Source organism: Rhincodon typus, chromosome 11 (genome assembly GCF_021869965.1).
Source record: "Rhincodon typus isolate 14 chromosome 11, sRhiTyp1.1, whole genome shotgun sequence".
NCBI classification, from domain to species: domain Eukaryota; kingdom Metazoa; phylum Chordata; class Chondrichthyes; order Orectolobiformes; family Rhincodontidae; genus Rhincodon; species Rhincodon typus.
The window spans coordinates 15449399-15463261 of NC_063342.1; the positions used below are offsets into that span (position 1 = coordinate 15449399).

At 43.0% G+C, this 13863-nt stretch overlaps 1 protein-coding gene across 1 annotated transcript in view; it reads left to right on the forward strand.

Moving 5' to 3' along the window:
- The window catches only part of LOC109910887 (Down syndrome cell adhesion molecule-like), a 490591-nt gene that overhangs the window by 369993 nt on the left and 106735 nt on the right, over positions 1-13863 (forward strand). Inside the window, exons 13-14 of the mRNA XM_048603034.1 lie at positions 5748-5844; positions 13214-13342. Of these exons, the coding sequence (XP_048458991.1) occupies positions 5748-5844; positions 13214-13342 (226 nt within the window). The remainder of the gene's footprint in view (positions 1-5747; positions 5845-13213; positions 13343-13863) is intronic.

Below are 13863 nucleotides of genomic sequence, written 5' to 3' on the forward strand. Positions count from 1 at the left end.
GGCCCTTGCAATATGGTATATCTTAGTTTTTGACTTAATATTGCCCTTGATCTCCTTATTTAGCCATGGACATTTTCTACCCCAGCTGTCAAAGGAATGTTTTCTTTTATAAATCAGCAGAGCTCTTGGTCAGTTTAAGTTACAGCATAGAAAATGGTAGCTGCAGTGATAGCAAGACAGATCCTTCTTTACAAAAATTCTGGTACCGTATTGTCCTTTATCCAATGGAAACAGGTACGATAATGAACATTCAAATTTACATAATGGTGATTAACATACCGCTGAGAAAAGATCACTATGATGAATCACTGGATTAAAATCATGTCTACATTACAATAGAGCAGGGAGCAGTGAAATTTGAAAATGTTCAATTATTTATACTTACCTTTTCAGAATAACTCTGACGTCTTAGCAAGTGTCCCTCAGTGGTGATAAATTCACTGAGATGATTCCTTCTTTTAGGGCATCCAAAACTCATGCCAATTTTGTAAACGGGAGGAAACAGTTTTCCTGTGGTCCTCACAATGGTGACCGCCCCTAACCTCAGAAGAGATGCTACTGTTTTGAGCCCTAGGTACCCTGCCCTGCCAAAATGCATTATGAAAAGAGCATGGGGTCAAGAAGGCAGAGGAGAGAACAGCATTTTGAGGCCCAATTTGTATCCCCACGTGGGAGACAAAAATCTGGCCCTGTGGATGTAATCAATTCAAATGAATAGGAAATCAGACAATAGCAATCAAGTCAGTGATTTCAGCTCGAGAACAACAACAGTGAAACTGAAGTAATACATTGCATTTCACTGCTAAATTTGACCAGAGACGAAGTGTAATGCAAGCGACATAAACATCTCGTTAATTATTTCTGTTAATTGTTCTCCATCCTTTCCCCTCGTAGTTCCTTTAGCCAGTTATTTGAACTTCATAACCTTCAGCTACCAACACACTTGCCAGCAGACACAGTTTCTTGCAGGTCTTGCTTTCGCTTTACGGCAGAGAAGGCTGATAATCTCATCTTCCCCAGTCTTTCCACAGAACTGAAATCCCTCCAGTGATGGACATCGCTACCTTTTCATTCTGCAAAGCAGTGTACCGCACCATCTATTTGTAGCGCTTGCCAGAAGTTGAGCTCTTTGCAACAGTCTGTCAGCTTTTCATTGAAGCACATCACACCCACACTCTGAGGCACTACTCACTGTCCACTGAAGGCCAGTATTTTGAAAACATATCATTATCTCCTGACTAGCATTTAAATTCTGATTGCTCGTATATTCCATTTCTCATGGCACAGCAGAAGTATGCTGACTAGAAGATCAAAGACATGTAGAATGAGAAAAACAAGTAAAATTTGCAGATCGTTCACCTTGACTTGTATATTTCCAATCAGTGCTCCGATATGACAAACATGTTTACTTCCAAATATTACAGTTATTTTGACAGGCTTGTCCCTCTGGCTAGTTTGTGCTGAATCAAATACTCTCTATCTTATGACTTTGGCTGTATAAGTTGAGCAATGGTGATTGTCCACTGATACCCCAAGGGTTCCCAAAGCCCAGTTGCCTATTGCCAAAACAATCATTTATGTTACCACTCTCTCCCTGGCACAATGGAGCCATGTTTCCAGCATCCCTCAGGCTCATCAAAAGAGAAGGCTGGAGGAAGGGAATAAAAATGCACTTTAGTGGATTTTGTAAAGCCTGCCAACTCTCAATGGCCAAACATGGAATCAAAGTATTGCACCTGTTCGCATAATGGCTGCATCGGAAAAGCACTTCAGAGACCATTCTCAAAGGCATTGTCCCTGAGAGGTTAGAGCGTACACAATTGTAAGACGAAAGAAAATCACTGGATGCACAAGGAATCCATTTTAATGTTAACCTATTGATTAATCCAAAAATAATCAATTCACTGCTTTGATCTTTCAATCAATTTCTTTCTTTGTTTCCTCTTTCCCTGCTCTTTGGGTCTTCGATGATTTAGTGCTATGGCAGGCTCGAGTTCCTTTAATCTTCCTTTCCGACTTCAAACATACCAGCAGCGAGTAGAATCTTTTTGACATGGTTACTATAACAACCTCCTGTCCTGACCCCTGTCATCACTGATTCTGAAAGTGCCTCAGACCTTCATTTTGAAGCCTTGGACAATTTTCTCCCAATCACAGCAAGGAGACAAGGAAAGAAAATCAATTTCTCTGGCAATGCAATTAAATCTCTCAGTTTAAATGATTAACCCTTTATGGATTTACTACACGATTAAAAAAAGGCTTAATGATATTTGGGATTCAGGCAGTATGATTATTTTTGTCTTCTACAGGAAGAATAATAGAACTTCTTTTTTCGAACAGTGCAGGTCCATAAAACCCAGAAGCATTCCTTCACAATTTTTATTAAGTGTTACTGTGGAAGACAGTTTATGAGCTTGGAGGCCCAAAAAAAATGTAGAAGATTGGAAGTGGGAATGATCAGTTTGCCCTGTTAAAAGGAGTAGACGGGAGAAACTATTTCTTTGGTGAGGGAGGGGGTTGAAAATAAAGGGACATAATCCTAAAATCAGAGCTAGGCCAGATAGCAATCTGAAATTCTAATGTCTAACTCTTGGGCTACGCAATTTTTGGCTCCCCACAATAGCCTGAGAATTTTCAGATTGATTCTGACAGAAATGGACAATAAATACTGACCAGGGATCCCCAAATCCCATGAGCATATCAAAACATGGCTTTTGTTTGGGTGAGTGTATTGAGGGAAAAAAGAGCAGAGAAGAACAAATGGAAGTAAGGTGCAGATCAGATATCAGCTAGTGGCAGAACAGAGCTGGCTTGAAGGGCTGAAAGGCTAACCCCAAAAAGGGGTGAATTATGAGGGACTTCGGAGGCTAGTCTGATTCGTTCAGATGGACGTGTAGACTAAGGGTTCAAATCTGAATTTTCTGGCCTGTCACACAATTCCCATTACTAGGAGAGCTAACGCTTAAAATGTAAGATAACAAGGTGCAGAGCTGGATGAACACAGCAGGCCAAGCAGCATCAGAGGAGCAAGAAGGCTGACGTTTCGGGCCTAGACCCTTCTTCAGAAAAACCCTGTTTTCTATTCAATGAGTTGACAATTTGGTTTTAGTGCCAAACAGCAGTACATAAATTCACTCCATGTCTCAGTGTAGAAACGGTAATGGATGTTATTCTTAATTAGATGTCTATGTAATCTGGGTTGTCTCTCACCATCAGTGTCAACCTTTCTGAAGCGGTGTTTAGCAGACTGGCTTGATGTTGCTTCCAGCAGCCTTGGGTTGTGTGTGTCTGCGTGTGTGTGTTTTTAAGCAAAACACATCATTATGTATTAATATGCATACTTACCTCTCAAACAAGGATTTGGTGAATTCAGGCTATTGCTTAGGATAGAAGTGCAGGCTTTCGTACAACTCTTTATGGTGAGAGAGAGAGACTTCTGCACCATGGCTGCTCCTTTTAGCGCGCTAACTAATGTCTGCACAGCAACCAACAGTGTGACACATGGGGCACTAACAAAATTGTGTTTTCAGGAGTGTCTGATGTGTCTTTGACCTGGTTCCGAATAGCTTTGCAGTTTTATTCAGTGTGAGTCAGGCCTGTACCGAGCATGTACAATAATGTGTCCTACACAATGAAAAACAAAATGCTGGAGCAGCTCAGCATGTCTGATAGCAACTTAACAAGAGAAAGCAGAGTTAATGTTTTGATTCCAATATGACTCTCCTTTAGAACTTCTTTTACAGTCAGATGCTGAGTTTTTCAAGACCTTGCAGTTTTCAGTTCGGATTTCCAACATCCACAGTTGTTTGCTTTCATTTTAAGATACCTTTTTTTCTCCACGTCATTTCTACCAGCTTAATCCCAAGAAGCTCTTGATAAGATAGCCGTGGAGCAGGGCTCTGAGCCCAGGGCTCGTCCACTCTGTCCACTTTTCTCTTTGTTTTATTTCTTTTCTCCTCTCATCTTGTTTTGTTTTCTCCTTCATTTTATTTTATTTACCTCTTGGTGAAGAACTCAGTTGCGGAGACGGATAGGCCCAGCAGCACAGACCCAGGTAGGCCTGGCAGTGTGGACCCGGGTAGGCCCGGCAGCATGGACCAGGATAGGCCCTGCGGTATGGACCAGGATAGGCCCGGCAGCGCGGACCAGGATAGGCCCGGGAGCGCGGACCAGGATAGGCCTGGCAGCGCGGACCAGGATAGGCCCGGCAGCGCGGACCAGGATAGGCCCATCAGCGCGGACCAGGATAGGCCCGGCAGCACGGACCAGGATATGCCCGGCAGCGTGGACCAGGATAGGCCTGGCAGCATGGACCAGGATAGGCCTGGCAGCACGGACCAGGATAGGCCCAGCAGCGCAGACCCGGGTAGGTTGCGGGGGTGCTGTCTTTGTTCAGCAGTAGGGAAGAATGTGGGGGTAATATGGCATGGCATAGGGTGGCTCAGTGGTTAGCACTGCTGCCTCACAGCACCAGGGACATGGGTTTGATTCCACTCTCAGGCGACTATCTGTGTGAAGTTTGCACATTCTCCTGCTGTTCGGAGGATTGGTGTGGACTTGATGGGCTGAATGGCCTGCTTCCACACTGCAGGGATTCTATCAATGCTGTAAAGCAGGTGACTTCACTGTGACCAGAGCTGCTGATAGGAGGGAACAGGGTGGGTGGGTAATACTTGGGTAAGAAATATAAAAGACAAAATTCTCCTGAGTTATGGCTGGGATTCACAGCTAATTCAGGAGGGATCTTGCACAATACTGGAGAACTGACAGCGCTAACTCATCGATATAAACAAGTGATGCGTTGTTACAAGTGATGCATTCACCATGTGACCTTTGTTCTACAGGGAAAGCCCAGAACATCCGCACATGAATACACAATGATTGTATGGGTACTGTTTTGTAGATACAATGAATTGCCTTTTCTATCAGAGAAAAAAAATCGTTAATGCAAGCACAATATCAGGAACAATTATTTGCACTGTAGAGAAGAGTGCCTCTAGATGTGAATTGGTGTGAATTGAGTTGCCAGTGAGAGAGACACAAACAGCCACAGCCCTTCAAAAATGGCTGAGGATCAAACCCACAGGGGTTAACAGAATTAGTTAGCGAAATGCTGCCAGAAATATTCAAGGCAGCAAAATGAATTCTCACCACAATATCCAAAGGCCAAGAATTTAATTCAGGTCCTTCTAGTTTGAGGAAGAACCTGGGCTGCTGGGACTGTTTCCATTTGAGCAGGGAAAGCTATGGAGAGATTTAATTGAGTCTTGTTCTGACGACATTGCTGGAGTGAACAAGGTCAACAGCAAGGGGATCGACAATTTAGGTCTGTCACTGGGAGTAGTGAAGAGAAAGGGGACAGGAGAATTTCTTTTTGCAGAGGATCATTGAAGCATGAATTTTTTTTTCAATCACAGAGAATCTTTTAAGGGAAAATTGAACGAAGATCTGAGGCAGTGGAGCACACCAGTTTATGGAGGAGAGTGGGACCGTGAGATTAGTTTTGGATTAATCTTGCCAAGAGTTGGTACTGACACCATGAACCCACTGCAAATTATTACAGTTCCATTGAGGAAGTCATGAAGGTGTGAAGAATGTGAAGATACTGATGAAAAGCATTAGCCTGGCTTGTCTCTTTCCAGATGCTAGCCAACCCGTTGTCTATTTTTTTTATTTCATATTTCCAGCAGTGGAATTATTCTAGATCATTTTCTCTCTGCTGTTTGACCTGTCTGTTTACTCTTCAGATTACACCAACAGTCCGGGGAGATTCTGGGTTTTTCTCCTGCCATGCTATTAATTCATACGGAGAGGACCGAGGGTTGATTCAGCTCACGGTGCAAGGTAAATTGAAATGTGACATTGCCTGCTACTATTCACTGCAATCTACAGCTGATTTTGGAAATCAGATGCTTGTGTTCTGCCACATACCATTCCTAGCCTAATGGTGTAGTGAGAGTTCTGACCCCCATCCATCATTGGTGTAACACCTTTTATGTAGCTAACACATTTCATAAGAGCCTAATCAGACAAAGAAAATCAACACTGTGTTGAGTATGGAGATATTGGGATGATCACTGTAATGAGGTCAGCTAACTGGGCCTCATTGAACATGAGTTCCCTGATTGGGGCTGTTAACATGGTCCAATCAAGGAACCCCACCCGACAGATAAAAAGAGGAGTGTTAGAGGTTCTAGTGCTGAGAGCTGACTCTGAAAAGGTGGTGCTGGAGTCAACAACTCTTTATGTGTAAATAAAGGGTGACTTGGTGATAGGTTACCAGCCTCTGTGGAATTATTTCAGTCATTAATTGCTTGATTAAAGTAGGAGATTTTAAGGACCCTCTTTCATGAAGATGGCAGATGCTGACAGGTTTATGAAGCATATTTCTCAGTTTAGTACTGAATGGAATGGGACTTGTTGTATATGGACCTTTCCTTTAAGAGAAATTGCCTTTAATAATTCCATATGCTGTATGTATACAATGTTGTGACTGTGCCTGGAAGTTAGTCTGTAGTCAGCCTGAAAGCTGCACATGCAAGGATCAGCTAGTTTGTTGCAATATCTGCTCCATAACTTGTAAAGTATTTTGCTGGTTTAAATAAACTAATCCCACAGAGTTTACCGAGTCCTGTTCAATAATTATTAAACTATTACCATGCACATGACAGGGCTTATTAGTAGGGCGGAAGTTGATATATGCTCGAAACTGCAGAACAAGCCAAGAATACTGAATGAGTATGTCGCATTGGCATTTGCTAAGATGTAGGAAGCTGGGAAATAGAAGTAAAAATAGTAGAAGTAAAGATGATAGAGATAATGGATGGAACGAGAAAAAATAGGCAGAAAAGGCTGTATGTGCTTGTCATGAATAAGTAACCTGGTCCAGTTGGCTTGCATCCCAATTTGCTAAGGGAAGTGAGGGTAGTGATAGTCAGAAGACCTGCTATAATCTTTAATATTGATGAGAAAAATGGAAATGTTGTTGAAGCTTTTTGTCGTCCGCTCAAGACAGACAAGCTTCAAAAGGAGCAGCAATTTATATTGCATGAGAGAGTGGTGCTGATAGTCAGCAAGTTAACTCTGATTGTTTATGGGCTGTTTGCAATAAAAAGGTGCCTCATATGGAGAATGCACCAGGCAACTAAGTTGTTTTTAATTGGAAAGGCACAAAGCCTGGACTCATTCCTTTTGCATGCAGAGGAGAGGGCCCTGCATATTAATAAAATAGCTTTTAGCAAGGGTATGTTATTACAACTTTGACAGGAGCAGCATACAGCAAATCAAGCCACATAGTCCAGGAACTAAAAATGTAACTATCTTGTTTAATACCCAAGATTATCATTTTTTTTTTAGTTTTATTGCTGTCATCTAAGTCAAAAGAGATTTCCACCAGACTTCTCCAATAATCTCAAAAATAATCTGTTTTATTGAAGGCAACATGTATTTTCACAATAAGTGGCAAAATTTGTTGACAACTAAGTTACTATGTGGAATTAGACTATATCCCCATTTCTACCGAACACACACACATTTATGACTGAGCTCTGAAGTGGGATTATGTGTGGGAGAAAAAAAGTTAGAAAGGAACAATACCTCAGTAAGGTAAAGTGTACAAATGCAGAAGACAAAAAGCAATGGATGCCAAATCTTAAAAAATATTTGTAAAGCAGAGATGGATGGTGTAGAGATTGAAATGATGGCCAGGTGAATCTCAATGAGGATGAGATCCCTGATTCAGATTGTTAACCTGGGCTAATCAGGGAGTCCTGGCTGACAGATATAAACAGGAGATTCAGAGAGTATCCTCATTGTAGGGACTAGCTCTGAGCTGGTTGATCAGAACCCATATACTGTGCACATGTAAATAAAAGGTGGCTTGGTGATGGGATATCAGCCTCTGTGCAATTATACCAGATAGATTCTTGATTACCAAAAAGATGGAAGGTTATTGGGGATATGCAGGAAGGTAGATTTGAGGCTAAACTTTTAGCATTAGGTTTTATTCCCATGTGTACTCAATACAGAAGTACAGGACTCCAGTGAAAAGTGTACAAAGTCGTAATTCACCAGCACCTTCTTAGATATGAAAACTCAAATTTAACAACAAAAGAACAATTGTCTTTGATATGACAACCAAAACAATCACTAAGATACAAAAACCAGGATGAAAGAAACACAGAAATACCAATCAAAAATGGAGCCAAGAAGAAAGTGGGAATGTACGGATCTAGAAGTCATATCTCCATGAGACAGCCTCATCTCCATAAGGTAAATAGGCCTCCTTCCCCAAAGCCTTGAGCCTCAGTGCTGTGGCAGAGCCACGCTCCCACTACCGGCTGTAGGCCCTCTGAACTCACTCCCACTGCCGGCCGTAGGCCCTCTGAACTCACTCCCACTGCTCCCGTAGGCCCTCTGAACTCACTCCCACTGCCGGCCGTAGGCCCTCTGAACTCGCTCCCACTGCTCCCGTAGGCCCTCTGAACTCACTCCCACTGCCGGCCGTAGGCCCTCTGAACTCAATCCTGCTGCCGTAGGCCCTCTGAACTCGCTCCCGCTGCCGTAGGCCCTCTGAACTCGCTCCCGCTGCCGTAGGCCCTCTGAACTCGCTCCTGCTGCCGTAGGCCCTCTGAACTCGCTCCTGCTGCCACCACAGACATCTCAGAAGACGCTCCTCAAATCCGTCGCTAACGCTGCCAATCCTGGTACATGCCAACCCCCCAACTAGTTGCCGCCATTCTGGTCTCACTCACGCCGGTGTGCCACCAAAGATGCCGCAGAATGCAAAAAAGAAAAGAAGAAAGGAGCAAAAGAAAGAAATGAAAAAGAGAAAAAAATAGAGAAGTAGACAGAAGCAGATGATCCCCGGGCTCAGCAACTTGAACACTGCAGTGCTACACCATCATCGTCTTGGAGCCTATTCGATCAGATCAGACATTTGGGGTGGCACGGTGGCTTAGTGGTTAGCACTGCTGCCTCAGACCCGCGTTCGATTCCACCCTCAGACGACTGTCTTTGTGGAGTTTGCACATTCTCCCCGTGTCTGTGTGGGTTTCCTCCGGGTGCTCCGGTTTCCTCCCACAGTCCAAAGATGAGCAGGTTAGGTGGATTGACTGTGCTAAATCTCCGGTAGTGCTCAGGAATGTTTAGGTTAGGTGGGTTAGACATGGGAATGGGTCTGGGTGGGATGCTCTTCGGAGGGCCGGTGTGGACTTGTTGGGCCGAATAGCTTGTTTCCGCACTGTAGGGATTCTATGATCTATGATCTTATTGAGCGGTGGAAGCAAGCTCGAAGCACCAAATGGCCTACTCTTGTTCCCTGTTCATATTCTCATATAAAATACATTCACTACTCACAGTCCCCTGTCAATGAGATCTGATTACTGTCAATTGGGGAGTGATAGAAGAATCTCAGTTTATTGGAAGATCTGTTAGACTCAGGTCCTTGGATCATCCTAACAGCTCAAAATTTCGAGTTCATGCAGAGGTGAGAGGCACTGATTTCTGGAACTTTCTCCATTTTCCTGATAATATTTCATCAAGATATCTCTTCAACTGGTTATCTTTGAGACTTAGCTGCCACTTAGGGTGAGTGATTGTGAAAAAGAGAGAGAGTGAAAAAAATAGCACTGCTTCCTTGCAAGCCTCTGCATAACTGCCAACTTTCTTCCAACTCCCACTTTTCAGGGCAGACCAATTATAATGTTTTTAGCTTAGAGGTCCTTTTGCAACTTGCAAGTCTGTGGCAAAACAGAGACCAGACTGTGGTTAGCCAATCATCAGCACAAGGCCCTTTCTAAAACCCACTCTATTTGTTTCATAATCAAGGGCGTAACAGTGATCTCTAATCCTTCTTGTATTCTCCACACAGTCAGTTGACTTTTCTAGACAGAATCGCAGAATTGTTATGGAGCAGAAAGGGGCCATTTCACCCATCATGCCTGCACCAACTTTTCAAATGAGCGCCATTACCTTGTGCCAATCTCCTGATTTTTCCCCATACTCTTGCATAATATTTCTATCCAAATAATCATCCTCTTGAATGCCTGAATTGAATCTGCCGCCACAATATTTCCAGGCAGTGCATACCCTAACTACTCACTGATCTTTTTTTCTTACATCATCTTTGCTTCATTTGCATATTACTTTCTGTCTATAACTTCTCATTCTTGCTCCTTTTACGAGTGGGAACAGCTTCTCCCTATCTACTCTATCCATCTTGCTCATGATTTTGAAACCCCTGTTAAAGCTCCTGTCAGTCTTCTTTCTCTCCAAGGAGAACAGTCCCAATTTCTTCAATCTATCTTCTTAACTGAAGTTTCTCACTCCCAGAACCATTCTTGTAAATTGCTTCTGCACTCTCTCCAATGCATTCACATCTTTCCTATACTGTGGCACCCATAACTGTACACAATACTTCAGCTGAGATCTAACAAGTGTATTGTACAAGTTCAGCTTTACCTCCTTGCTGTTGTACTCTGTGCCCCTATTAATAACGCATGTATACTTTAAGATATTGTATGTTTTGTTATCTGCTCTTTCGATCTGTCCTGCCATCTTCAACAAGCTGTTCTGAGATACACCCAGAGCCATCTGCTCTTGCAGCCCCTTTAGAATTTTTCCACCTATTTTATATTGTCTTTCAATGTTCTTCTGACCACAGTGCATCAATTCATACTTCTATCCACCCACTCCACAAAGTTGCCAAAAGTCCTTTTGGAATGCCACACTGTCCTCACGTTTTCCAGTTCTTCCAAATTTCCTTGTGCAGGAATTGTTCCCTGCATACCAAGATCCAGGTCATAAATATATATCAAGAAAAGCAAGGATCCCAATGCCAACTCTTGGGGAAATCCCACTGCAAATCTTCCTCCAGTCCCAAAAATAGCCATTGATCATTACTCTGTATTTCCTATCATTCAACCAATTTTGTGTTCACATTGCAACTGACCCTTGTACATCACAACCTGCAACTTTCTTCACAAATGTGTTGTATTTATCAGACGTCCCTAGAAATCCATGTATATATCATCAACAGCATTAGATTCAGTGTTAGCCTTTCTGTAACTTCTTTAAAAATTCTAACAAGGGTAGACAGAAAGGAACTTGCCCATTTGGTGGAGGGATCAATGACCAGGGGGCATAGCTTTAAGCTTAAGGGACTGGAGATTTAGAGGAACGTGAAGGAAATCTTTTTCACCTAGAAGATGGCGTGAATCTATAACTCACTGCCTGTAAGGGTGATGGAGGCAGAAATTCTCATAGCATTTAAGAAGTATTTAAATGTACGCTTGCAATGCTGAGGCATACAAGGCTATGGACCAAGTGCAGGAAAATGAGATTAGAATATGTGGATTATTTTGACTGGCACAGACTCGATGGGCCAAAAGGCATTTTTCTGTGCTGAGCCCTCTTTGACTTTCAGTTAAGCAAACACACTTCTTCCTTTAGAAATCCATGTTGACTATTCCCAATCAACACACCTTGTTGAACACTAATGCTAGAACAAAAAATTGTTTCTAGAAGCTCTCCTACCATTGAAGTTAAAATGACTTAAACAGCAGACAATACCCAAATCTTTTTAACCTTGCAGTTGCAAGAAACCACTAAATTCTCTTGAATCTGGTGATATTCAAATCTTCCGTTTCTAGTTCTCATTGTCTATAAATATGGATGTGCCTCTCACAATTTGAGCCACGTTAGGAGCCCAACTGATAATCTTAAATTGGCTGCAAATGTCACAAATTTCCTTTAATGTATAAGCGGTTAGGACTAGAATGGACTGACTGAGAACGTGATTGAGGCAGATTCAATCATAGCTTTTGAAAAGTTATAAGATTAAAGACAAAAGCACGACAGGGTGAGGGAGTGGAAGACCTGGCTGTTCTAGCAGAGAATGGACATGGACACAACAGGCTGAATGGCTTCCTGTGTGCTGTAACCATCCTTCAATTGTATAAAATGCCTCAAACTGTGTAATCAATTGAAAATTGATGCTCTGTAATGAAGAAGATATTAGAATAAGGGACTGAAACCCTCATTGATGAGGGAGCAAGAGAGACAGAGATGGTTGAAATAACTCCACAGAGACTGCTATCCTGATACCAAGTCACCCTTTATTTATAAGTGAACAGCCCTTGACTATAGTACTGCCTTATTCAGAGTCAGGTACCATAGTGTCAGTGTCTCTGACACTTGCGCTTTTTGTTTTTTAGCCAGGGCTCCCTGATTGGACCACATTAACTGCCCCAACCAGGGAACTCATATTCTATGACCTCGTTACAGTCACTGTGAGATCTGGGGAATGAATTCCTAAACACAGCTCCTGAACAACTGAAGACTGTGGCAGAGAGAAGTAGGGGTCACAGAAAAGGCCAGAGATGAACCTCTGAAAATCCCTCTATGAGGGTATTTCAGGTCCACTTGCAGTGCATGGACTGCAGCAGTTCAAGAAGGCAGCTCACTACCACCTTCTCAGTGACGTCTAGGGATGGGGAATAAATGCTGGCCTAGCCGATAACGCGCACCTCCCACAAGTGAATTCATAAAAACAAATGCATCATATTGGTATGTTTGTGCAAGTAGTAGCGATTACAGAGATGGGGAAGGGTAAGGCCATGGGGGTGTAGATCAGCAAGGCCAAAGGTGATGGTTAAATGTGTATTTGGTACCAGATCAGATCTGGGGGGTAACAGAAATGTTAAGTCCTGAAATGGGGGAGTGGGACAGCTTTGGAATAGTTGAGTCTAGACGTTTGAAGGTATGGATGAGAGGGTTTCAGTAACAGATGAGTTCAGTACGGCAGAAGACCCATGTTGTCACAGAGTTTGAAGTCGACAGTCTTTGTCATGGCAGGGATGTGAGGTTAGAAATTCATCTCAGGGTCAGATTGGATGAAGATATTGCAAACGGTCCGTCTCATGTTGGACTGGAAGAAGGACACAATGGGTGACAAGTGAATGAAGATTGTGTTGGATGATAATGACAAATGCTTTGATCTCCTCAATTCTCATGTTAGAAGACATTATTCTCATTTACTTGCAGTTGAGATACGTACCTTTTGCTAAATGTTATTTGTTCATTTCTGATAAAGATTTGAGGACCTTTCATGGAGATGGCTATTTAGACACAGCCTGTTGTCAATAATTTGCCATGAAACATTTAATGTCAGGGAACTTGACTCTTTAATTCTGAGTTTTTTTTCTTATTGCAGAACCCCCAGATCCTCCTGAAATTGAGATCCGTGAGGTGAGAGCACGGAGCATCGCTTTGAGGTGGAGCATGGGTTTTGATGGGAACAGTCCCATCACTGGCTTTGACATTGAGTGCAAGAACAAGTCAGGTGAGTTCCAGAAACCAGAAGACTAATTATCAACCCCACGGTGAAATGCTGGAGGGTGAGGGGTGGTGACACCCTGCACCATTAGGCCTCAGGACTGTTTTTAGCTCTCAGCCCCATCTGTGAGGCCTATCCAACCTCTCAGCCATATCCAGTGGGAGATGCTTTCTGGTAACAGGTGAGAGCGGAGGTTCACAGGGCAGAAGGCCTGGATCTGATATCCAGAGAAGGACCAATGATCCACATGCCTTTGGCTTTGGAGTTCTGGCGTTTGTAGTTGGGAGTGGGGGAGTTGGAAGTGAGAAGAGCATGAGGTGCAGGATTTGGATGAAGGGAAGGACAGGGCCAGCCAGTTTTTTTTCTGTAGTGATTGAAAGAGCAAGGACCAAGGAAACAGAAATGGAGCAAATTCAACTTTCTGGGTCTCTGTCTCTCTCTCTCTTTCTGCCCTCCCTGCATTTGCCACCAGATTAATGACTGCTCCACACAGGCCTTGAGTTAAAATTGCAGCCCTGTCTTGATGA